Consider the following 26550-nt stretch of genomic DNA (forward strand, 5'->3'; position numbering starts at 1 on the left):
TTATAACAAAATGCAAAAGCTCTTATTTTAAAATAAACCCTGCAAAACAAACCATGAAAACAAATCAACCCCTAGACCCAAAGAAAAGGGCACATATTTCGCTTTCATCTTAGTTTTAAAAATGTGCACTAAAATATAAAATCATTCACCATCTCCTACACATTATTTTCTGAAATTCTATGGAAATGGAAAGAGAACAACTCACCCCCTCTCCACTAGTTCAAAGCCAAGGAAATAGGCACTGCACAGGTCAGGGACCTTCTGGAGCCAGGAGTTCATTCTTTGCAGCTTGTCACTTTAGTAGGATCCACTGTGATTCCCCCACCATGTGGAACTAAATGCTGTTCTCTGCCACTGTCTCATTAAAGAGGCCCCAGTTTAGGACAGTGGTTCATACTGAGCAAGGACAGGATCTTCCCTACTTTTCAGTATCAACTAGGACTGTAGGGGCTTCAGCCATAACTAACAATTCATTATCCAGCCAGGTTCTGCAGTCACCTGCCAGCATAGCTGATTTTATTTATTATAAGTATGTCTGCGTCACCCATCACCATAGTATCTGTGTTCACTGTACTTTGCCTAGAGTGACACAGATGGCTCCCAAGCATGGGAGCTGTTTTTGACAGTTCCCCTGTTGAGTGTTAAGACTTTCTTTGTGAACAGCCATGGCATCCAAATTCGTGCTGCAGGCTGACACCTCTCTCCCAGGATCCTACAACATGGTTAGTATCAGTGTGTGGGGCAGACACAGATAGGCTTATGTTGTGTGACAGGACATAAAAACTGTTTTCAAAGGCTGTTACAGGCTCTAGTGTGGACAGGGTCTAACACGGTGAAGTGGGAGAACTCAGTCCTGGCTATCCCTACCCCAGCCTTGGCTAGTTGCTTTCTTCAGACCTCATTGCTGTCAGCAACAGAATTTCTGAATGGCCTGAGGGATTCTGTGTCTGTGACCCCCTTGTACTTCAGACAGGAGTAACACCACTCTCCTGAGAAACCAGGCCTGCTCTGGAAGAAGAAGCTGCACACAGATCACGCCCCCCTATTCCTGACAGCAGGCACCTGGGATTCCTTAGGACACGCTCATTTCCTAGGGCTGAGGGCTCCAAGAGCAGAGCCCTGCACATAGGCCATGATGGCGTTTTGCAGAAAACTAGCTCGTTGGGCCTCCTCTTCCCTCATCCTGGAGATCTCAGCCTCTTTCATCCTCAGCTTCTCCTGGAGAGTAGAGATTTCACTCTCTTTATCCAGCAGGGCCTCTCGGTGGTTACTTGATAACACTGTACACAAAGAACCATGTTAGCATAGGGAGTGGGTGTGTCCTTTGGCTCAGGGGGTCAGTACCAAGGAATAACCTGCTGTAGTGGGAGTATGCCTGTGGAGGCAGAGTGGTAACAGACACACAGAGCACAGACTAGTCGAGGCCTTTACCTCTAGCCTTACCTAGTGGGCCCAACAAGACACTGATGGGGCATGTGTGTGCAGATGTGGTATCATGCTCATAGGACTGAGGGTTAAGAGACCTGGGTTCTATGCCCCCTCGGCTGTGTTAACTTGAGCAGGGCACTTCACTTCTGAGCCTCAGCCTCCCATCTTTAAAATGGGGATAAAAATCCTGAGACACTTCCAGGGGCTCCTATGCAGTTTAATTCATCGCTCTCTGTAGAGCAAGTGGAAGGCAGGAAAGAAATATGAGGTGGTATCGTCAAGCGTAGCAGCAGGTACCATTCGGCCCCAGACTCTCTAGACCATGGAGTGGGACTAAAGATGACATCTCGTACTACTCCCTGCAGTCTGTAAGAAAGATGCTGTACATAATCCCCCAACCCATCACCTTTCAATTGCCTCTCCAGGGCAGCAATCTTCTCTTTCAGCCCTTCCTGTGCTGTCCTTTCAGCCTGCAGGTGTCCAATCTGCTCCTGCAGCTCAACTCTCACTTTGTTCACCTCAGCCACTTTCTCCTGCTCCTTGCCGCTCAGGTCCTAGGATACACAGGACATGAGAGACCAGCAACCTCAGCATACAATTCTGCATCAATTACTAGAATTCTCCCTGCCCTAGTACCTGTTGTAGTTCCTCCACGCGCCTCTTGAGCCCTTCGGTTTGCTGGGTCATCTGGCTGACCTTGGCCTGTGCCTCTCCCACTGCCTGCTTCTGCTGAAGGCAGTAGTTCTGAGCTTCATCACGTGACTGTGTCATCAGCCGTAGCTTCTCTTCCAAGTGATCCAGGTGCTGTTGCTGTAAAACACAAGCACATAGCTTCTCTGCCTCCTGTAAGAGGATTCTCCCCAGCCCAGGGTCATGAGCAGGGACTGGCCTAGCAAGTGTTTGGATGGGAAGCAGATATTATGCAGTGTGTGGTGGCAGGGAGTCACCAAGGGACATGCCTCTCTTGAATTGAACAGGGGCTAGTGCCTTTTTCTGATGATGGAGACAATGATCTGGTGGAAGGGCTGCCTTTTGGAGTTGTAAAAGCAAGGCCCTAACCACCCACTGAAGATCCCAATGGGCATTTCACAGGGGTAGGACCATTAACACCAGAGTCCTGGACAAGCCCCAGTTTTGGTATTTACATCCTACAGCCTGGGTTCATTTCAGTTTGACACAGCATTCTTCTTCACTTCCTGTCCTAAATGGCTGGGCAGCATTGCTGTATCTGGTTATTCAGCTGCTGCGCCCACCTCAGACACCTCTGCACTTATGCAGTAGTGAAGTGAGAGAGAGAGAGAGCGCGCGCGCTCATAAAGCATTTTAGCTTGGGATGCAAGGTGCCAGAAGAGGTCTGGCTCTTGAGGAAGACTCCCTGTGCCACACCAGGGGTACCTCACCCTACATGCTGGTCTCACTGTGGTTTCCACAGATTTCAAGTCTAGAAAGTAACATTTCTTGTCCACAGCAACAGCCAAACAAGAATAATTCTACTGAGCCTAGAGACCTGCAGCAGCACAAAGTCTGCAGATACACAGCAGCAGAGGGATCCACTTGTCTGCCAGGACCTTAAGCATAAGCAGTTAGAATGACACCCTATTACACCATAACCACTAATTCTGTATGTAACAAGTTGGAAGGCGCTGGGCTGCTGGGGACAGGGGTGATGGTTTTGAGACAACTTGGTATGGAAAAAGTGCTGATATAGCTTGATGCAGACATCTCAGGATTACTCCCCCTCATGAGTCAGTCAATACTTAGGATAACAAGACCAAGAAGAAAAAGTTACTGATCAGATATTGGAGAAAGACCCATGCTGGAAAGACAAATCTGCTCCCACCTCCACGGACAGGCCCAGCAGCTGGGTCACGGTCTTACCTCTTCCAGCCTGGCCTGGCCCCGGATTTTGATTAACTCCTCCTCTGCCTGACCTCGCTCAGCAAATGCCGCTGCTTTGACTCGGCTCAGCTCCTATCACAAACACACACAACACACACATTCCAGCCGTGATACCATGTAGCTTCAGGCCACAGATGGGACAGGGCTAAAAGTGATGCAGCCACCTCCTTTCCCTTAGGGGTACGGAGCAAAAGGCATCCCCCACCCTGAGGCTGCCTGGGTCAGTCATTTGATTCACAGACCAAGTTTCAGGTGCAGGTGGGAATGCACCAGACACATTGTTCCAGGGCCAGGGAGCCACAGCCAGGGGGGGCTGAAAAACCCGACAGTCAAATCAAAATGAAAATAGAATATTTGATATAAAATCTGTGTCCCTTCTCTCTCAGTCCCCTAAGGCAGCCCCTCCCCTGAGGTGCTGTTCTCCATGGGCCTTAGCCCATAGGCAAATACATCACTGCTGCAGGCAACGTTTAATTCCCGACTGCGTGCCCAAGCCCTGCTATCTTACCCAGTTTCTGATCCAGGACTGTGTTTGACCTCGCTCCACCACTATCCAATAGAAAGAGTTTTTGTTTAAATGGGAAATCAAATGAACAGATGCCTCAGTTCCCTTGTCTTCTCATCTCTGCCCCAGCCCCCACGCCCCACAACACAGTGAGTTTCACAGCCCAGCAGTGGCAAATTTTGTAGAAGCCCCTTGTTAAAATATTGGCAGCACATTCCTGCCACTGCAACTCCACCACAGCCAATGACTCCCAGACACACATGCACCTGGACCACTTGCTCTCACCTCCTCCAGCCCAATCCGGATGGCTTCCAGCCTCTGAATTCTCTCCTGCATGGAGTGCTCACTTGCCTCCATGTGATGTGTCATGTGATCCACCTGCAAAGCAGCAGGAGTCATTCCAGTGGGTTTCTGGCACCTTGTTATTCCTGAGATACAGCAGTCACCCAGCATTGAGAATAGCACACTCCTCTCTAGCCAGCTACTGGCAAGAGCAAACAAAGCTTCCTCCTTTCCCAACACGACTCTTCTGTGAGGCTCCAACAAAACTGAGCAGCAATGCCTTTAAATAGGAAGCCATAGCTTTGCATACAAATTCTCCCACATTTTTGGAGAAAGGGGGTTGGAGTCAACTCCCAGGAGCTCAGACCACCCTGTAGTTTGGTCCTGGACTGGAGCCAAATACCAGGAAAGTCCCAGGCTCCAGTTGGGATATGGAAGGAGGTCTTCCTGAAACAGATCTCTCACTAGATTTCCACACGCACCCAAGAACAGTTTGGAAGGTTTTAGTTTTGAGACACTCAAATCCAATCCAGATCTGATCACAGCCTCCTCATCACCGCCTGTCCCAGTGGAGAATCAGTCCCCAAATCCCAGGGAGGAACTGCTAATAGAGCTGGGACTCTAAGCATCCTGTATTCACTACCACCATACACACTACTGCAATAATCTTGGTCCAAAATATATTTTGTGAAGCATCATTTGAAAATAAACAACTCACTAGTCAGTATCAATGGTAAAATATATGTAGAAACATTATACATAAAGTTATGAATTCCCCCTGTATAATGTTACTTGTTCAAAACCAGATAGCCCTGCCAGGGCCAAAGTTGTTAAACAGGCCTACCCTAAATAAAGCAATGTGTGCTTACCTCAGTTTACATATAGGTAATAAACAGAACCTTCAAGACAGCATGGGGTGGGACGAGAGATTGGTAAAAATGCAAATTGTTTGGTTTCCTGCAAACACGAGCAGGATTTTAAAACAAAAACAAACAAAACATGGGGCCTCCTTCACCATCAGACTGAAAGCTGCATGTCACCTCCTCACCATTTAAATAAACTTTACTTTGAGGGGTAACCTTCAGAAGAATCCATTACAAAGGTTCACTGGACTGTAAAAGAAAGGGGCAAAAAATTCTTCTCTCTTACACCCAAGAAGATAAAGAAATCAGCATCTTTGGGCTTCTGGAAGAGATCCTGACTGAGAAGGTCAGCCACAGTGGAAGACGATGGGTGAGAAAAGCTTCTTGAACAATGTCTCAAACCAAAGCTTGCTAGATTCAGTTTTAGGCTTGTAGATGTGTATTTTAACTTTTATTTTCTTGTAACCATTTCTAACTTTATCTCTTACACTTGAAGTCACTTAAAATCCTGTCTTCTTTTGTTAATAAACTTGTTTTACTATTATTCTAAACCAACTGTGTTTGTACTACAATGAAAGTGAACTTTGGTAATTTGATAAGCTGGTGGGTTTGATCTCCTTAAAGGAGCGAACAGATCTTATTATTCCTCTGAATGTTGCAGGAGAGGGGTGGATATTTCAGAGCACACAGATCTGGGGAAGTTCAGGACTGGGGGTGATGTTGGGGTCACCAGCTAACATTAAACAAGTCTGATAAAGACAAAAGCATGTCTGTGATAACTGCAGGCAGGCTGTTGGATTCAAAGTGGTTGAATCAGAGTTCCACAGCACACAGAACACCAAGTGCATGCTGGCTGCTTGCATGTCCCAGACAGGGAGCCACAAGTGGCAGAAACATTTTGAGGGGCACTCAGGTTATATATAATGCAACAGTGATACAGCCTCTCACTGGTGTGAACTGCACCTAGAACACGACAAGAGCCAAGCACTGATCACTGGCCCTGAATTGCACAAATGGGTGTTTGAGACATTTTGTTGTATTCTCCAGCAAAACAGCTTTTTCAGGATAAAAATGACGACACCACGAGTTCACAGTTACTGCCCTCTGGAGACAGGATCAAAGGACAAATCTCTGACACCCCAGCACACTCCTGAGGGCTGCAAAACCTTGCCAGATGGCCTAGCAGCAGGGTGCCCTGCAATTTCTCCTGCCAGGCTCAGGCCTCAGGCTGACTGGAAAGAGTTTCTATTTTTATAAATGGCCTTTTGTTCCCATGGATGAGCCAGAGGCTACTGGATCCTCACCTGACATCAACAAACAGTCCCAGTAACTAAGCCAAAGGGGTCTGTAGCCCAGAGGCCAGTGGGGAGACTTGGTTCAGTTGCTGCTCTTACCTCTTTCAGTCGAAGGGATTCCATATCTTCCAGGCCCTGTTTAAATCTCTTCTTCTCCATTTCAAGGCGTTCTGGAGGTTAAAAGGGAGCGGATTATCAACGAAGGTTTCCCCCTGGTACTCCACACCTTCACTTCACATTACACGTCTCACTACAAATCTTTATGCTCGGACTGCAGGGTCTGGCTCCCCAATAACTCAACTCTCTGATTTCCCCCAGGCCTGGCTGCCCAGCTCTTCCACTCACCCTCTGCCTGCATGACTCGCAGTTTCAGCTCTGCTGTTGTGTTTGTCAAATCTTGTTTCACCTGGAACAGCTGGTCCTGCTGGGCTTTGCACCTTCTCTCTAGCTCATCCACCTGAATGGAAATTACCATCATGAAGTGAAGATAAACAGAGCTTCTGCTTCCATTAGCCCTGGGATGGATGGCTGGCTATGCATGGCCACTAGGCAGTGGGAGCATAGGAAACCTTCACACACTTAGGAAAGTGAAAAGCATGTTGGGAATTCCCCATCCCCATCCCATGTTTCAACTTAGGCTTGCTCTCCTACCTGGTTTCTTAAAAGCAGGTTTTTCTCATTGGCAGCAGATAGGTGCTGGAGAAGGTTTGTTTCCCGATCAGAAGCTTCCTGCAAACGGAGCCCGAGATTAGGAAAGCCCATCCCAGACCTCCTGAGGCCCCACACCCCCATCCAATACCACTTCAAAATAACCCAAGTCCCCAACACCATCACTTTCTCCCACCTACAATACAGATCATTCTCCACAGTCACTACTCTGTCCTTCACAGTTCCCAGCAGTTCATATAAGGAACCACCTGACTTCTCATCCCATCCAGCATCCCCTGACACCCCAAACCAGAATGCCACCCAGAATCTAATATTGACCAACCCCCCCATCCAGCCCACCTGTTTTTGCTGCCGGAGCTCCTTCAACTGACACTCGGTCATGCTGGCTTGCTCCTGCTTTGTAGCATTCAGAAGCTCTCCCAGGTTGTACACTTTCTGCTCAGACAGAGCTAATGCAGCTTCAGTCATCTGCAGTCTACACAACAGAAGGCACAGATGAGATTTTAATCTTTGTCCTCCCAAAAATACATCATAGTCCCAATGAATTCTCTATACTGGACAGTACAGGATATGCAGCAAGACACAACCTCACAGCAACACAGGAAGAGCCAGAGGATCAGCTTGGGGTCCTCCCAGCTCTATCTCTTGTCTCAGACAATGGTCAGCACCAGCTGCTTCAGAGGAAGGTGCAAGAAACTCTGGAATTTGCAATTACAGAATAACTTGCTCATTGGGGCGGTTCCTTCCTACCCCAGTTAGTGGTTAGCTCAGATCTTGAAGAACAAGGACTTGTATCCCCTAATGTATCTGTATCACATCTAATGTTACTGTGGGTGCTCTCATTATCCAGAGATACTAGATCCTTTTTGGAATCCTACTAAACTCCTGGCTGCAATGAAAACTTGTGACAAGAATTTGAGCAGACTAATTTTATATTGTGTAAGAGAAAGTTACTCACCTTGAAGTAACTGAAGTTTTTAGAGATGTGTGTCCCTGTGGGTGCTCTACTCTAGGTGATGGTGCATCCCAGCGCTGTTGATTGGAGATCTTTGGTAGCAGTGCCTGGTCGGGACGCACGCGCTCAGCTGGTGTCTCGCAGTCTCGTCAGAATCTGCCTGAGTGTGTGCATCCTGCGCCCCCCTCAGTTGCTTTTCTACCATGGAGAAATCATACTAGTACTCCAAAGTAGAGGGAACGGGGCAGGGAGTGGAGCATCCACAGGGACACACATCTAGAAGAACTTCATTTACTGCAAGGCGAGTAACTTCCCCTTCTTCAAGTGCTGTCCCTGTGGGTGCTCCTCTCTAGGTGAATGTGTAGCAGTTCCCACTATGGTCGACAGGACTTTGGAGATGCGGCAGTGAGTACTGTATGGCCTACTATGGTGTCTGCCATGGTATCCTGCGTGATAGCATAGTGTTTGGCAAACGTGTGTTCAGATGACCATGTAGCTGCTTTATAGATGTCAGGAATGGGTATGTTATGTAGGAAGGCAACGGATGTCGACATGGCTCGAGTGGAATGAGTTTGAATGCTTTTGGGTGGCTGAATATTTTGGATGTGGTACGAGGATCTGATGCAGTCAAAGATCCACTTGGACAGGCGTTGCCTAGAGATAGCCGTACCTTTCGATCTTTCGGTAATGGAGACAAAGAGTCGGGGGGACTTACGAAATGGTTTAGTCCCGTCTAAATAAAAGGCGATTGCTCGCCTGACGTCAAGAGCATGCAGAGTTGCCTCATGCGGAGTCTTGTGAAGTTTGGGATAGAAAGCAGGTAAGTATATCGGTTGGTTAAGGTTGAATGTGAACACCATCTTACGGAGAAATTTAGGCTGTGGTGTCAGGGTGACTTTGTCTTTGGAGAAGATGGTATAGGGAGGATAGGCCATCAGGGCGCTTATTTCTCCTACTCTCCTTGCTGATGTTATTGCAACTAAGAAAGCTACCTTCATGGACATATGAAGAAGAAAGGAGGTAGCCAAGGGCTCGAATGGAGGTTTCATGAGACCACGAAGAACAAGGTTAAGATTCCATGAGGCTGCCGTTGGATAAATTTCCGGGTAGAGATTTTGTAGGCCCGTGAGAAATCATTTTACAGTGGGGTGGGTAAAGACCGAGTAGCCTTCTAACAAGTCATGGAAGGTGGTAAGTGCCGCCAGCTGTACTTTGATGGAGCTGAGCAAGAGTCTATCTTGTTTCAATTTTAGAAGGTAGTCTAGAATTTTAGGGAGGGTTACCATATGGGGTGTTATGTGATTATATGAGCACCAGAGGGAGAAACATTTCCACTTCTGCAGGTACGTTTTACGAGTGGAGTCTTTTCTACCGTGCAGGACAACTTGCTCAGAACAAGCTAGTTCATGGGTTTGGAACCATGAAGGAACCACGCTGTCAGGTGGAGCTTCTGTAGCTGAGGGTGAAGAACCCATCCGTTGTCCTGGGAAAGCAGATCTTATTTGCTGGAGAGAGTCCATGGATAACAGGAGGACATGCGGAGTAGGTATGGATACCACATCTGTCTCAGCCAAGCAGGGGCAATAAGTATGATCGGGGCCTTGTCGTCTCCGATCTTGCGAAGAACCTTGTGTAGCAGAGGGATTGGTGGGAAGGGGTACAGGAGAGAGTTGTTCCACAGGATGCGGAACGCATCTCCTAGGGATGCAGTCCTGAGTCCCGCTCTGGAACAAAATAGAGGACATTTGCAATTCTGGGTTGTGGCAAAGAGGTCTATCGATGGGATGCCCCAGAGGGAGAAGAGCTATTTAAGTATTGCGGGGGTGCAGTTCCCCTTTGTGTTCTGTCAAGAAGTGCCTGCTGAGTGCATCGGCAGTAGTGTTGTGGCAGCCAGATAGGTACGAAGCAATGATTTGTATGTGATGTTGTATGCACCAATTCCATAGCTGAATGGCCTCCATGCATAGGGAATGTGATCGGGCTCCCCGCTGTCTGTTGATGTACAACATACATGCTATGTTGTCTGTTAGGACCCAAACTGATTTGTTCTTTATGAGGGGAAGAAAGTGAAGGCATGCTCATCTCACTGCTCTGAGCTCTAAGAGATGCATGTGTAGGCGCGTCTCTGACACAGACCAGCGGCCGTTGTGCCCTGTGTCCCCCTAGATGCGCTCCCCAGCTGATTAGGGAAGTGTCCGTGGTGAGCATGAGCACTGGGGGTCGTTGCTGGAAGGGAACACCCATGCAGAGGTTTTCTGGTCTTGTCCACCAGTGTAGGGAAGCTAGAACATTGACTGGAAGAGTTAGCAGCGTCCCTATGGTGTGTCTGTTGGGTTTGAAGTTGGAGTTGAGCCAGCCCTGAAGACATCTCATGTGTAGCCTGGCGTACTTGACCACGAAGGTGGTGGCTGCCATGTGACCAAGGAGCTGTAGGCAGATTCTTGCCTGTATCCTGGGATGAACAGAGAGCATGCGCATGAGCTGTGTGATAGCTAAGAATCTGTGATGTGGGAGTGAGGCTCTGGTTCGGATTGAGTCCAGATGAGCTCCAATGAACTCGATCTGCTCTTTAGGTGTCAGGGTTGATTTTTGGACGTTTATTTGGAGGCCTAGGCTGTGGAAGAGGGAGATGGCGAAATGGGTAGCTTGTAGCGTCTCGCCATAGGAGCTGCCCTTAATGAGGCAATCGTCTAGATAAGGGAAAAGTGTTATCCCATGTCTGTGGAAGTGAGCCACGACTACAGCTAGAGTCTTGGAAAATACTCTCGGCACTGAGGAGAGTCCGAAAGGAAGAACTCTGTATTGAAAATGGTCATGTCCGATTGTGAATAGTAGGAAGCGTCTGTGGGCTGGATGAATTGATATATGAAAATAAGCGTCCTGTAGGTCGAGGACTGTGAACGAGTCCCCTGCAGGTGTTATTGTGCCCAGTGTGCCCATCTTGAATCTCTGTATCCTCACAAATTTGTTCAGTTGGCATAGGTCTAATATAGGCCTCCATCCCCCAGTCTTTTTCTGGGTCAGAAAGTAATGGGAGTAGAACCCTTTCCCTCGATGTTGTGTCGGCACAGGTTCCACTGCACCTAGTTGTAGAAGGTGAGCCACTTCTGCATGAAGTAAGCGCTTGTGAGAAGGGTCCCTGAAGCGGGATGGGGAAGGGTAGGATATAAAAGGGATGGAGTAACTGGACTGAACTATTTTGAGGACCCAACGGTCCTGCATAATCTGCTGCCAGGAATGTTGGAAACCCTGGAGGCAGTGGCCAAATGGGCAAGTAGGTGGTGGAATCAAGGGTGATCATGCAGACCCTCGACCAATGCTTCAAAATTGTTGTTTATTTCCCGATGGGTGGGAGGTAGTTGCTTGTGCTTGATTTTGTCTGCGCTTAGGAAGTCTAGCGCAATTCCTGGTTATATCGTATGGTCTGGGTTGAGGCTGGTAATACTGTTGAATGCTTGGTCTTTGATAAGGTTCGTATCGTTGTCTCCTGGGAAGGGATGGGTGAATGCGCACGGTGTGCAGCGTCGCTCTAGAATCTTTCATGGTGTGAAGGACTTCATGGGTTTTTGTGAAAAAGAGCTTATCTTTATCAAAGGGGAGGTCCTCCACTTTGGTCTGCAGGTCTTTAGGGATGCCAGATGCAGAGAGCCATGAAGATCTGCGCATAACCACAGCAGTTGCAGTACTACGGGCTGCTGTGTCCGCTGTGTCTAGAGATGCTTATAGGGCCATTCTTGAAATCAATTGGCCCTCAACAAGGACTAACTTGAAATCTGCTCTCCTATCCTCTGGAATGTAGGAGGCAAATTCAAAAGGTTTATTGTAATTATTGAAGTCGTAGCTTGCAAAGAGGGCAGAACAGTTCGGAATTGTAGAGTGGAGGATGTACAAACCTTGCGACCCAAGACATCAAGACGTTTAAGATCCTTGTCTTGAGGGGTGGGTCAATAGTGCGGCTGTTTCATCCTTTGTGCAACTGCATCCATAACAAGAGTTCGGTTGTGGATGAGAAAATAAAAAGTCAGCATCCTTAACGGGAACATAGTATTTACATTCTGCCTTTTTGGAAGTTGGTAAGAGAGAGGCTAGAGTCCGTCAGAGAGCGTCATCTGGTTCCATGAGTGCATCATTTATGGGGAGCGCAATCCTTGAGGGTGCAGAGGGTTGGAGGATTTTGAGGAGTCTGTGATGTGTCTCCTGAACCTCTTCTAAGGGGATGTCTTGGCTGAGTGCCACCCTCTTGAAAAGTTCTTAGAATTGTTTACAGTTGTCCTCATTCTGTGGAGGCAGAGGGAAGAGGGCTCCGTCTGGAGCTGATGGAGAGTTAGGGGTCGGTGAGTCAGGATATGGTCCGTAGCTCACATTCTCAGGGGGGGTTCAGGCGCTCTAGAAATAGACGGAGCTGGAAATCAAGGAGCAGAAGGAGGTAGAGGTTGGTGAAAGGGGCTTGAGGGTGAATGGCAGTAGGAGATGGCCAAGGGTACCACTGAGACCAAGGCATAGGGTAGGAGAACCCAGGCGCTGCCCATGGGGGGGCGAAATAGGGAAACTGAGGCTGGTGGTTGTGAGCCGTGACCTGAGGTGGAAAAGGTTCCAATGGAGGAGGAGAGGCAGGTAGGGAGAACTCCACCTGCTGCTGCATATCAGGTTCACTGTCAGTGAAGGTAGCCAAGTCAGGTGGGGAGAGCGGCTGTTAGAAGAGTGAGCCCTGTGTATCCAAGAGTGGGGAGTTAGGCTCAGGTGCCACTGAGAGGTCACATTGACGGAGAAACTGCTGTTCCTGCTCCCAGGGCTGCACTGAGCATGATCTGCGCTCAGGCGCATCACCAAGTCTGAGTTTTTCCTGTCCCGTGGGTCACTTGGAGGTGCCCTGCAGAGGGTTCACTGCCGGTGCCGGAGCAGCAGGCGGGCTCGGTGCCGATGTTCTTCCCAGCACCAGGGCAGAGCGCTGTCGGCACCACGTCTGTGTTCGGTGCCGAGCAGACCGGTGCTGAGGAGACCTTCCTGGTACGGGAGATCACGTCCCTGCCTCTGTGCTCCGCGGAAGCCGTGGCTGAGGCGTTATGACAGCCTGAGGCACCTGCTTTCTGCGCTGTCAATACAGAGGGCAAGGATCTCGCAGGAGACCCTTTACCCTTGTTAAAGTCTCTCCTCAGAGACTGTTGGGCTTCTTGCCTCTGCTCCTGAGAAAGTGAAGCCATGCTCCCAGTTGGTTCAGATCTGGCCAGGGAATGTGAGGGAGAGGGTTTCACTTTCCCAGTCTCTGAAGGCGGCTGCAGAGATTTTTCCATTAATAGCATTTTAAGCCGCAGATCCCTGTCGCAACGAGCCCTGGTTTTGAGGCTCGTACAGTGGAGGCACTTTGTGGGGACATGTGTTTCGCTGAGGCACTTTGCTGAGCATGAGTGCCCATCAGACCTTGGCATGGAGTCCTGACAAGAAACACACTTCTTAAATCCTGAAGCCCCGGCATTATGAATTAGAAATGGCAGAGGAGCGTGTCTCAGCGGAAGACAAGCCTGAGGCAAAAAAGTTTTGTTTTTGTTTTTTTTTTTAAACTAAGTAACTGAACTATAAAAAGAAAAGGAATACTTGTGGCACCTTAGAGACTAACAAATTTATTAGAGCATAAGCTTTCGTGAGCTACAGCTCACTTCATCGGATGCATTTCACCAAAGCTTATGCTCTAATAAATTTGTTAGTCTCTAAGGTGCCACAAGTACTCCTTTTCTTTTTGCGAATACAGACTAACACGACTGCTACTCTGAAACCTAACTAAACTATGTAACTATTCTAAAGGAAGGGAAACAACTGGGATGTTACTTAAAACTATTCCTATGTTCTTTGCAACTGTTTCCTAGAGAGACCAGGGAAGAGAATCATCACTGCCCCGAGTCCCATCTTCAGCCAAGGATGGTTGAGAAGGAACTGAGGGGGGCGTGGGACGCGCATGCTCAGGCAGATTCTAACAAGACCGTGAGACACCAGCTGAGCGCGTGCATCCTGACCAGGCACTGCTACTAAAGATCTCCAATCAACGGCGCTGGGACGCACCGTCACCTTGAATGGAGCACCCACAGGGACAGCACTCGAAGAACAAAATATTTTTTATCAGTTATAATTTTGTTGCCTTTCAATTTTGCTCTTGTAAAAAAGGCTGAATAGAAGCATCTGATTGTGATCGCTGAGCTGTTTACAGGACACTTGGAGAACTTTTTCTTCAGCTCTTACAGTTAATTTATACACCAATAAGGGGCCTGAGTAGCTCCACTTATTCCTTCAATGTTCTGCACCATATATTGCATTTCTCAACAGTGAATTTCATGTGCCCACTCACCTAGGTTGTTGGGTCCCTCTTCATTGTCTGTGACAATCACACCTCACCACACCCCTGCTCTGCTGGCAGAAGTCTGTACTATAGAACTGACCTTATACACACACAGCAAATAGGCCAACTCCCTCCCACTCTGCAAAGAAAGGCTGCTTGTCCTCAACCCCTGGATAGCCTAGCCCATGTCCTCTCGTCCATACCAGCCCAGCACAGCCCATCTCTTGCCTCCTGCCAGCTCTGCATGGCCGAGCTTCCCATCTACTTAACCACTCTCCAGCGATACCAGCTCTTGCAGCTTGTTTCTCAGCTTCTCCCACAAATGCACAGAATGTCCATATTGTATCAATCTGTCAGGCCACAACCCACCCTCCCTCAAAACCCTGTACAAGATCCACTGCCACAGGTATCAATGCTGATGGGAAATTGCCAATTGACAGCAGTGAGGAAGGTGGCCAGTGGGGATCACTGACATGATTGTTGGATTCTCCCATCACTTCGATAGCTGAGAGTTCAGCTGATATTGACTTAAGTTTTAGGTTTATTTGTTTTTATGGTTTCTCACATGGGAAGCAAGTCTGATCCCTGATTTGCAAGTGTAGTCGTTGCTGCGGGGAGGGCTTCAGGCACTGGCTTTACAACGTGCTCGCTTCTCCTGCGAGACCTCACATGCCACTCCGCAAAAGTGGACACAGTCACATGGCACAGACCTCTCCATCTAGGTCTGTCCAATGCAACAAGTTCCCAGGTGCCCTGGAAACTGACATGATTAGTGTCCATTTATCTCTCCAGCCTGCAAACTGCTGGGAGCCCATCATCACAATGGGCTGCCTTGTCACTGTCCCCCTTGACCCACTCCTAAGCCCACCTCCTTGTCTGTTACTTTTTCTAGCGTGCAAGCTCTTTGGGGCAGTCACTGTTTACTACATTTGTGCAGCACCCAGTACAATGGGCCCTGATCCTGACTCGGACCTTTAGGTGCTAACAAAATACCGACTGAAATAGTGAGCCAGATACTCCCTCCTCTCTCCATAGCTCTGATCAGTACAGCCTACTTCTCAGACAACGGAATAACTGGGCAGATTCTTTCCTTCATACTTGGCTTTTAATGAATTCATGACAGACTGCCGCTCATTCAGGGCTTCCTGTAACTGGCCAACTCGTGCTGCTGATGTCCTGAATTGGGAAAAGAAAAACATTAACATCCCGAAATGAAGACTTCCATCTCAGACTTCCCTCTGAGAACCTGATCTTTCCCCCATGCGAGGAGGGAGTCAAGAGATTCACTGACCTGCTGCTCCTGGTTATTTCTTCTCTCTGTTTATCAATAGTGTCCATCAAATCCAGGAACTAAGAATGAGACAAAACACTAGTGAAACTGTGAACTGCACAAGTTTGTGGCATTGAGACTTGCCTCTCCCTACCCTCCCTTTGGGGCCGCATGGGGAGCAGCAACAGCTGATCTACTGGAAGAAGCCAAACTGGTGATCTGATGGGTGTCACCACCTGGCTTGACTAGGATCATTGATCAAAGCTAGTGTTCTGTCTCAAAGACTTTGTATCACAAGGAGGGAGAGGATGTGGAAATCACATGTATTAACAATTTCATAACCTGGAAAGTACTGAACTGTCCCAGTAAGAGAAAGAACATGATGAATGAAAACAAAACCACTGAAATTCTTTGGCTCCCAGAAACAAGTGTGTCAACCAGGGGATGTTTCCAGTGCATCTAATCTACCTACTGGTGGATCTGCTCCCAAGGACGACCCAGCCCCAATTGGCTGTATGATGCTGCGTGCCTACTGCAAGTATGAGCGCAGCATGTCAGCATGTGCAAGTGGCTCCTTGGGCCAGAACTCCTGGTACCGAGCTACTTTACAAAGACAATTCGCAGGAAAACAAGCGTTCATGGCTGCCACATTCAAGCTGCTGAAGCATTAGGAGGCCACTCACCTGCTTAGCCTTCTCCTCCTTCAGACTAAACACCTCCTTACTGAGCACGCGTGTCCGGCTGTGGTTCTCAGCGAGAATGGTCTGGCGATCCTGGTTATGATACATGGCTTGTTCTGACACAGAGAGAACTAGAGTAGATATGCACATTTCCATAGCAATAGAGCAGTGAGAGGTTCTACAGCAGGATGATACCCAGACCCCTGTGGGCTTCCCATGGACCCCCTTTAGAGAGACTGTTCCCACAATATGGGTTCATTGGAAAGAGTGAAGGAAGTGTTCTGTGTTAAAGAAATAGCTTCCAAAACCCACAATAATGTAGCTCAGTGGGGGCTGCTTCTGGCAACTTCCAAACTGTATCACAGCCACTACGGGACAATACAAAGCCCCACTGAAGGGGGAGCCCTTCCCTGTTTACATGCCACTCCAAGATTGCACTCAATCAAACCCAACCATCTCCTCCCCTAGCTGGTCTCTGCAGGGAGGAACTGGGAAAATTCCAACATATTTTCCCTTAGCACAGTACAGCTCCCTGCAGTACCTGAGTTCAGCACAGCTCCTCCCTTACCAGCAGGCAGGGCCCTAAATGGCTCCTGTCATGGAGTGGGAGACATGGGGCTCCTCTGAGATAGCAGTAGTCCCATCCATATCGCTGTGGTGAGAAGAAGAATGCACACATCTTGCTCACACAACAACATTGATCACATACCCACAGCCTTCAGGATGTCACTGGGGATGTTGTTCCCAGCCAGCTCCAGCCTCCTCAAGGTCTTGTTGCTGTGCAGACAGCTCAGTAACGCTCGGCCCCCCAGGAGCCCAATGTTATTCCAACGCAAATCTAGAGAGGTAACAAACCATCACCCTGGCAACTGCACCAGCATCATCAGGCCATACTGAATATATTCCTCACACATGGCACCCCTGCTCAGTCGGTCAGCTCCCTCCAAGAGCCTCAGCATAAAGCCACCAGTGGGTGTGGTTCACCCATCTGAGAGTGATGGAATGAGAAAGTGATGGACAGTGCAAACATATAGCAAATGCAACTTCATCTACCCTCTCAGCATCCTGCAGAAGGACCTGCAACAAACGCTGCACACACTGCTCAGTCTGCGCATTCTAGCCAGGCAGGTCTGCAGGATGTTCCCATCATGTCATTACTCAACAAACTCAACTTCCTTAGAGAGGCTGCCCAGCCCAGAAGCTTGCTTCTAATCTGAAAGAAAAGAAACTCCTTGCAGAGAGACAACACAGCAGCAGCCTCTGCCCAGTTAGGGTGGGGAAGGGAAATTCTATCAAGGCTTCTATTTGGGGTAGCAGGGCAACTATACAAAAAAACCTCAGGGCCTGGAATGAGATGCATGAGTCTCAAACCAACAGGACAGTCATAAGCTGGGGGGATGACTCTTCTCATCAACCCCAAGGATGGTGCTTCTGCACCAGGTACCCACATTATACTCTGTGCTTCCATTCCAGAGTTTCTTAGATAGCCCCTGCTTATCCAAGTCATGAAATCTCTAGCGGCTGCCAGGGCTGCCACTGGCATAGAGTCTCTAAACAGCTCTGGAGTGACTGGAAATGGGGAGGCAGTGCCACAGGCAATGTTCCCTCTAATTTTTCCCATGCATGTGCGGAATGAATTTTGTTCTGTGCCCCAATATGGAGGTGATGACTTCCATATCGGTGCACAGAACAAAATTCATGAGGTGGGGCCAAGGGGTTTGGAGTGGGGGGGGGAGGGCTCTTGGCTGGGGCAGAGGAATGGAGTGCAGGAGGGTGGTGAGGGCTCTGGGATGGGGCCAGGGGTGAGGGGCTCAGGGCTGGGGCAAAGAGTTGGGATATGGGAGGTGAGGGCTCCGGCTGGGGGTGCGGGCTCTGGGGTGGGGCCGGGGGATGAGAGGTTTGGGGTTCACGCTGCATCTCTCCCCGCTTCAGCCCCAAGGCCCTGCACAGGGCTTAACAGGCAGCTGCGCGAGACCACACAACTTAGAGGGAGCTTAGGCCACAGGTACCACCTGAAAGTGGTAACGTGTCCTGAGGAAAGGGGAGTTGCTCTTACCCAGCTCCTGTAGGCTGGAATTGCATTTCAGGGCCATGGCCAGCTCTCCTGCCCCCTGGTGGTTAATCTGGTTATTGCGCAGATCCAGCCACTGGAGAAAGCGGTTGGCTCCTAGTCCTTGGCAGAAGAGGGAAAAGCCCTCCTCCCACATTCCCAAGCTGTTCCACTCCAAGGTGAGGCTGAGGGGAAAGTTAAACAGGAGTCACAGGTTAATCTACATCCCTAGAAACAAGGAACAGCAAGAGGCTGAAGGGGCTGCCTCAACTTAGCTCCTGTGGGGACCCAATCAAATGCCCACCCTAGCCAACAAAGGCCAGACTCCAAAGAGAAGGGAAAAAGAAAAGGAGGACTTGTGGCACCTTAGAGACTAACAAATTTATTTGAGCATAAGCTTTCGTGAGCTAGACTCTCAAGTGTCCACCCCACCTCTGGTCCAGCAGAGAAGGAAGCCCCCAACCCTTGCACCCACTCACCCAGTACAGAGTGGACAGTCAGGTGGAAGCGACTTTACATCTCACCTTCTGATGGATTTGTTCTGCCTGAGGAGTTTCCCCAAAGCCTCAGCACCCAGAGCTCGCAGGTTATTCCCCTGAAACAAATACCGCAGGTGAGTGGCTTACCATGTCCCGTTTCATCCCGCCTGATACACAGGGTGGTTCCAAGGCCGAGTTGTGGTTATGATTTATCACATGTGGGTTAACACTGGTCCCATGCACACTGCTCACTAACCCCAGGCTCTCCAGCCCCCCGTGTGGAAATGCACAAATCCTGCCAGTGACAGTGCCAAATAGAAACAATGATGCCTGGCCTTACTGTGCTGGGAAACACTTTCCACATGGGGGAGCCAAATACCTCCCATATGGAAAGAGTGGTGTCAAATATGATCATCATTTACCTGTGATAAGAAGGGAGCCTCAGACTTTTGGCATCTTGTGGCCATTTCGATTTTTCACCAGGAAGGGCTCATCTGCACGCACACACGCACGCACACACCCATAACTCAAGCTTGGTTGTCAGTGTTGCAATGCATATTTGTAGGTAGTACTCAATCAGAACCCAGATTCTGCTTTGCTAGTATTTTTTAAACACAATTTTGGGCTGTATACATAAAGGCAATATATGATAGACCCAGGGCAGATAGTCCCTTTCACATGCAATTCTGGTATAATGTGTTCAGTTCTCCCTATCATGTTAACAGAAAGATATTGATAAATTGGAGGGACTTCACAGAAGAGCAATTCAAATAACCAGGGGACTCCCTCAGTGATGTTGAAACATTAAAAGACCTAAATATGTCTAACTTTACCAAGCAATAGCTAAGAGAGAGAGACACAGTAATAATTGCCCATGAGTAAGTAAAGATGGGCTAGTCTATATGAGAAAGTTGAACCAGTTGTAGGCAGTGTCTACATGATGAGCACCAGAGCTGTAGTGCCACAGTGCACACACTTTCTACATTGATGGAAGGGTTTCTTCATCAATGTAGTTAATCCACCTCCCAAGCAGCAGTTGCTAGGTCAACAGAAGAATTTGCATCTACACTGAGGATTAGGTCGATTTAACTATAGTGCTGAGCGGTGTGAATTTCCACTCCCCTGAGCAACACACTAGGTGATCTAAATTTTACGTTTCAGAGCGGTAGCCATGTTAGTCTGAATTTTAAGTGTAGATCAGAGTGTAGTTAATGTGGGACTTTAAAGAGATTTAGTTGAACTGGTGCAAAAGGCTATGTGGACACACTTCAGATTAAAACAGATGTAATTCATAGTCAATTAGGAACAGTTTTAAACTAAACTGAACTAAGTCATTATTAAACCAAAATAAGTGTGTCCACAGGAGTTAGCACCAGTTTAAATGAATCAGTTTAAAAAAAAATTTATATTAAAAGTATGCAATTTCTGCACGTAGACAAGGCCTTAGCAACAGATTACTAGGAAAACCTTCCTGCCAGTGAGTTCTACCAAGCAGTCTCCCTAAGAGGAGGGCTGTGAGTCCCATCAAGTGAGGCAATTAGAATGGACAGGACACCGCATTAGGACGTGTGCGACAGGGAACAATCCTGCACTGGTCCCTTCTGTTGGTGGCCTGCATGGGACCATTTCCATCCCAAATTCCCATGAGATCTGCACCTCTGTGCCCTCCTCAATTGCTTTCTCGGTGTTGAAGGCCAAGTCTTGTGCTAAGAGTTGCTCAAGTAAAGTCAAATAAAGTCACCTTCAAGTCCAAAGTTTTTACTACGGTGTTGGAGCAAAGTCCATTCAGCAGATGTCTAATCCCTGTGAAAGAAAAAAAGAAGGTGATTTATATTTCATACAGGACTTCAACCCTCTCCTGGACCTGAACATAAGGTGTCAGTAAACACCTCTTCACCCTGGCACCCCCTGTAAAGGACAGGTAGCTACAGGGAGAAACTATTTTATTGACAAGTAACTTGAGTGCTGCTGGAAAATGCCAGCCTGACCTGGAGACCTCTCTTTACACACAGACCAGCTAGAGCCTGGGTAGAGGCTTCTCACAAGCCCTGCCACTATGGTCACATCCTTGGTCTGGAGAACCCTCTTCTAGGAGTGAGGGGGGACTTCAGACTCTATGGCTTATTCAGCCCTTGGTCTCTGCTGATAGGGTGGTTTGTGTGATGTAGACGCTTCTCCTCTAGGATTTGGACAGAGATCTCATACAGCATTTGGCTGCTACTGACTTGGCCCATACTGAAACTAGTGATCTGTTCATTCCCTCCGGGGCACCTGGCATTGGCCACTGTTGGAAGACAGGATACTGGGCTAGATGGACCTTTGGTCTGACCCAGAATGGGTGCTCCTTTGTATGCTTTTATGGAGAGGGTAAAGGCTCCAAGTCTCATTTCCAGTCCCCTGAGCCACCAGAAAGTAAATTCAGCATCTGCAGCTGCCAACAATTCCTCTTGCTGCTATAGGGCTAATTTCCAGCTTGGGTAGATGTACACTTGCTGGCTTTGATCAACTTAGCATACTAAAAATATTAGCAAAGCTGCAGCAGTACTGGTGGCAGCGCAGGGTAGCTGCCCGAATCAAGTCCTGTCAGAGAACTTAGGTATGAACTCAGGTGGCTAGTCCAAGCCGCTACCCATTTGGCCCCAATGACCTTGCTATTTTAGCACACAAGCTCCATCAAAATTACCTCATGTATGTCTATGTGAGCTGGAAGTTACACCACCAGCTGCAATGTAAACATGCCGTATGAGGGGAAATGTACGACAGACAAGTCCTCCCAGGCAGAGCGAATGTGCTTCTAGCATATGCAGCAGGGCACCAAGGGAATCACCAAAGCACACAATCAGTTTTAAACAACCCTGTGGCCTCATTAAACCAGCACAGCTAGAGTCACACCTCATGTTCCAAATGCAAACAGCTTCCTCCCATCACCCCCTACTCCTTCCTCTTACTAATGTGGGCTCCTGAAGATCTCTGATCATTTTATTGTTCTCTCTTATTTTTCTAAAGTAGCTGTGCTCTACAGGGACAACGCAGTGGCAGAAATCCAGTTTTAGACTGTTAAGTGGTTGAGGCAGAGTATTCCCCATGGTAAGTCCCCTTTCTGCAGAAACCAGATTGAGCCCAAGCCTGACTGTACAGATCTATATTTAAGAAATACTTTTCTGATAAAGCCTTTACCCAACATCAACACCCACAAAAATTAAAAGCCCTGCATATGAATTCATACACCTTGGAATGAGGGATTGGAGAGTAAAAATATTGTCTGAGATTTGAAAGTTTCATCCTAATTGTGTTCAGCATGTCCACTTAACTTTCACGAAGCATGAAAGCGGTGCAAGGAGTTTCTGGGGCTCAGATCTTTTATTCACGCTCACAAAATAGTTTGTATGTGGTCCCAGTAAGTATCTCAGGCCCAGGTCCTGAACAGAACAAGACCCACCACCCACCTTGGCATCACTGGTTGAAACACATGAAGGAGTTTTGCTATTGTGATAAGATTAGTTAAATAAGAATATATATCAGCTTTCAAAGCTCAAACAACTTGATGAGGTAAAAAAGTAAAAAATGCAAACAGAATGTGTGGGTTCATCTGGGCTTAGATAATATTTTCTCCTAGACAGATTAGTTTATAGGAGTAAATGTAAGGCCAGGAGATTCAAACACACAAATTCCTATTAGCAAGAATCCTGGATCTAATTCCCTGTGCATGGGGCTGCAGTTTTGCCCACAAGCACACATTTATTCACTCTTCAAAGCAACTCCCTTAAGATTAAGAATTTGACTTTCAGCGTAAGCCTGACTCCCAGATCTCATGGTTCAGAGGCATAGCACACATGCAAGTGTCTCCCTGTGGGCAAAGAGAGCCCCACCTTCTTCATTCAGCATGCAGTCACTCAGCATGATCTCCGTAAACAGGATCTCGTCCTGTAAAAGCTTCCCTAGGACTCTGCATGTGTCCACAGAAAGACTCTGGGTGGCAAAATCCAAGCGGCTTTGTCCTGGCCCCTCCCGGAGCTCATGTAGCTGCTGCAGGACTGTCTCCTGTGGCTGAGCACCACTCTCCTTACATAACTGGGCATAGGCCTTTCGGAACTCTTCCATTGCCACAGCAGGTGCTAATGTCACTCCCTTCCTGTCCTCTGCATGACGAAGGACCAAGCTGGCCTCAGAGAAGAGCAGGAAATGCAGGAAAACCTGGTGGACAGTAAAGGCTTTACTGTGAAAGGCAAGAAGCAGTTATCTCTGGACTATCGTGCATGGTCCTAAGGTCTCTCATAAGCAGGACTAATACAAATAGTGTTCAGAGCCAGAACCAGAGCCATCCCCACCCCATAAACACCCACTTGGAGCCTTGCAAGACACCAGTCCCAACTCCACTCTCCCAGGATAGGGAGAAACTCACTACAGCCTCTTCTCATATACCCGTTGACTGTTACTGGGATACAGCCCCAACCCCTTACAACAGCCACCCCCTACACCCTGGAACTAGGAAGAGTAGAGCATGCTGGGAATTGTAGTTCTGCTCTTCCCATCTCTTTCCCCCTCCCTCCCCACCCCAGTAACCCGGGGAGGAGGGCATGCTGGGAGATATAGTACAGAGCCAAATTTAGAAATAAGAAAAGGAGTAATTGTGGCACCTTGGAGACTAACAAATTTATTAGAGCATAAGCTTTCATGAGCTACAGCTCACTTCGAAAAAAGAAAAGGAGTACTTGTGGCACCTTAGAGACTAACAAATTTATTAGAGCATAAGCTTTCGTGAGCTACAGCTCACTTCATCGGATGTGAGCTGTAGCTCACGAAAGCTTATGCTCTAGAGACTAACAAATTTATTAGAGCATAAGCTTTCGTGAGCTACAGCTCACATCCGATGAAGTGAGCTGTAGCTCACGAAAGCTTATGCTCTAATAAATTTGTTAGTCTCTAAGGTGCCACAAGTACTCCTTTTCTTTTTGCGAATACAGACTAACACGGCTGCTACTCTGAAATTTAGAAATGTTACATGGTGCAGCCTCATCTCAGTAGAGATATTCTCTCCTGCTGCACAGGCCCCATTGCTTCTCCCATAACATCAGTGTATGGCCAAGCTCAAAAGATCAAAAATCATGACATAGACTAAAAAAATATTTTTTTAAATCTTTTGATTTAACTCCCTGCAACTCCTCTCCAGTGTGTAAGTGAGAATTTCAAGTTGAAAAGTCAATGTCTAATTGTACACAAAAATGCACACCTCTCCCAGGTTTCTCTGATGGAGAGGCCCCTCGCCCTTTCTTCACCCCTAAGACCAGGTAACTCCCCAATCCCCATTGATATTATTCTTGATTCTCCCCAGACTCATTTCCTACCTTCCCCCTACATTTCCCTTTTCAACCTTCCTCCCTCCTCTGCCCCCTCTCACATTTTCCTGCCATCCTGCTGTAACCTCACCTTCAGACACAAAAAATCATTGTTATTTTAGAATACCCTGTACAAGGACTATAAAATGGAGCTGAACAAAGACCACTCAAGAAAAATAGAGCACTCTCCCTATGGATCAGGTTTTCAAATGATTTTTCAATGAACATTTATGTGAACTGCAACGCATGTCTTTACAACATCAACCACCTTGCTAATTGCTGGAAAACCATCACCCAAGCAGAGCTTTCTACATCTCAGTACAGTTTTTATATTTTCAATCTTAAATATTATTTTTAAATAACCAATTCACTCACATTCAAAGCATATAAACAATAATTTTAGTTTTCTTTGTATAATTTTAAGTACAGAAATGTTATCCAGTGATTACAATAAATTATTTACTTTTAAAATCTCATAATTGTCCAAATAGCTACAAATAATATATTTTTATTTTAATTACTCTTCCCTCTCACTGCTCCAGGACTTCTCCTCTGCTGGGGACCCAGAAGCACTTGCCCCAACTATCCCCACCCTACCTCCTGCTGCCTCAGGAAGTGCAGCTTCCGGTCCCAGGCAAAGCAGTATTGAAGGGGCAGAGAAGGAGTCAGAGAACAGCTCTGTCTGGGGCAAAGGAGAAGACCACTGCCCCAAAAGTTCTGTTGCAGGCTCCAGGACCCTGCTTGGGCCAGGCAGCAGCTGTTCCCCAGCTCCTCTCTCTCACTATCCCAGGACCCAGTCCTCATCTGTAGGGCCAATCCATATAGGAAGGAAGGGCTCAGTGGCAAGGTACGTCTGTGTCTTCTTTCACAGAGCTCTGGCTGTTTTTCCAGCCCTGAAAAATCAAGGGAATGGAGGGGCTTCTTACTCCATTAGTAGAGTTCCTCCTGCAAGCACCACAGTCCTGTGATTCACAATTAATTTGCGAGAGTTAGCAATAGTGTTACATTCATGTGGCAACCACAGCAATTGCTCATATGGTGAAGCCCCAGCAAGAAAGAATTTATGTATTATTAACTCTCTGACACAATACATGTTTTGATCTTTGGCAGGAAGTTAGTTGCCCTGTCTCTTTTAGCTCTTATTTCACCTCCCCGTGCAGCTGTTCCAATTGCTCAGCTAGAAACATAAAGAACCAGTGCCAAGTGACCAGCAAGTGTTAGAGGAACCACAGCTTGGGAACTTCTGATGCTAAGCATCCATCAAGCCTTAGCCTGCAAATCTCACACAGGAGCAGAACAGCAACAAACCCCAAAGCAAGGCAGGTGCTTAGCAAAACCTCAAGAAAGATGAACCCAACACAGCCTATCACCACAGCACCACACATGCCCAACACCTACCTTCTAGACTCTTCAGGACAGTTATTTCTTGGAAGCTAACTATCCTGATATACAGATACGCAGGGCTTGACCTGAGCCAATCCTCTCCCAAGATGCCATCTTTTCTTTGCAGATTGTCAGCTTTTTATTATTTTTTTTATAAAGTCTGTCCAATGTGAATTGGGTGTAAACTGATGCAGCAACACCTGCCTCAGACCTGGTCCTCCTATACAGATTTCATACCATTTTAATTATGTAAATTGGGGGCAGCAGGCAGGGGCATTTTTTCTTCACTGAAATAGTTAAACTCGTGAAATCCCTAATGTGGCTGTAGCCTCACTGTTATAAAAGTATCTTATACTCTGAGAGTTTATTCCCCTTCACATATGGGAAAAAAGTACATGGGTATAAGAACTTTTACACGGCTATCAATGCAGCCACCCAGAGGGCACTGCATCACTGGAACAGAATTAAAGCGGTATCGCTTGAGTGTGTGTAAACAAGGCCCGCCTAGGTTTGCAGAGAGCCTGAAACAGCAGCTCTGAGTTAACGGTCCCAGCTCCCACCCACGATGCTCGCAACGCCGATGCTCTTCCCGGCACAGGAGGGGCTCATCAAGACAGACGGGCAGGGGTCGGGTATCGCCGCCCGGCGGGGGCGGGGGCGGGGGCGGGGGCGGGGGAGCCCGGCCCGCAAACACCTTCCCGCGCCAGCCTCGCGCTCCCCGCGGCGCCGCGGCTACCGACCTCGGGCTCTTCCCTGGCGTCTCGTGGGCGGGGCTTATCCTGTGGGCGGAGCTAAGAGGCGCCCGCTGCCGGCTTCGGTCCCGCGCGTGAAAACGGCCTCCCTCCATCGGCCCCCATTCGCGCCCCTGCGGCTCCTCCTGACCCCGCCCGCCCAGGGCGAGGCAGCGCGAACCGCGGTTCCCAGCATGCACCGCAGATGGGACTGAGCCCGGAAACATCCGCGACCCACGTCCGGGCGCGCGTTACGCTATGGGACTACAGCTCCCAGGGTGCCGCGCGCAGTAGTCGGCCCGCCCCTGCCACGGGGTCGTTGCAGGATGGAGACGCGGGCAGAGCGCGCGAGCGGCTTCAGGAAGGTGCGCGGCGGCCGCCCCGGGCTGTACGCGGT

General features: G+C 48.2%; 2 protein-coding genes across 15 annotated transcripts in view; one reads left to right on the plus strand and one right to left on the minus strand.

The window, feature by feature from the left end:
- Nucleotides 1–26300, minus strand: LRRC45 (leucine rich repeat containing 45). 8 transcript variants are annotated; one of them, XM_043496492.1, is made up of 19 exons: nt 26163–26276; nt 25438–25582; nt 22573–22897; nt 20445–20506; nt 18749–18819; nt 18231–18409; nt 16884–17012; nt 16178–16305; nt 15516–15574; nt 15323–15400; nt 7281–7416; nt 6924–7001; nt 6618–6729; nt 6372–6442; nt 4118–4210; nt 3307–3399; nt 2065–2238; nt 1835–1982; nt 1–1280 (listed from the first exon to the last, which is right to left on the minus strand). In XM_043496492.1, exons 3-19 carry the CDS (start codon nt 22802–22804, stop codon nt 1084–1086), a joined length of 2040 nt encoding a protein of 679 aa, XP_043352427.1. In that variant the 5' UTR covers nt 22805–22897; nt 25438–25582; nt 26163–26276; the 3' UTR covers nt 1–1083. The 8 variants fall into 8 exon arrangements, with proteins under 8 accessions (XP_043352427.1, XP_038227401.1, XP_038227403.1 ...); XM_038371473.2 differs by lacking the exon at nt 25438–25582 and having other exon boundaries at nt 26163–26300; XM_038371475.2 differs by lacking the exon at nt 25438–25582 and having other exon boundaries at nt 16178–16290; nt 26163–26202.
- CENPX (centromere protein X) overlaps nt 26272–26550 on the plus strand; it is a 29520-nt gene continuing 29241 nt past the window's right edge. Inside the window, exon 1 of one of the 7 annotated variants that reach the window (XM_043496508.1) lies at nt 26272–26518. In XM_043496508.1, the coding sequence (XP_043352443.1) occupies nt 26359–26518 (160 nt within the window). In that variant the 5' untranslated portion in view covers nt 26272–26358. Of the gene's footprint in view, nt 26549–26550 lie in introns of all 7 variants that reach the window. The other 6 variants (XM_043496509.1, XM_043496511.1, XM_043496513.1 and 3 more) reach the window with 6 other exon arrangements.

The sequence above is a fragment of the Dermochelys coriacea genome, chromosome 14 (genome assembly GCF_009764565.3).
Source record: "Dermochelys coriacea isolate rDerCor1 chromosome 14, rDerCor1.pri.v4, whole genome shotgun sequence".
Classification (NCBI taxonomy): domain Eukaryota; kingdom Metazoa; phylum Chordata; order Testudines; family Dermochelyidae; genus Dermochelys; species Dermochelys coriacea.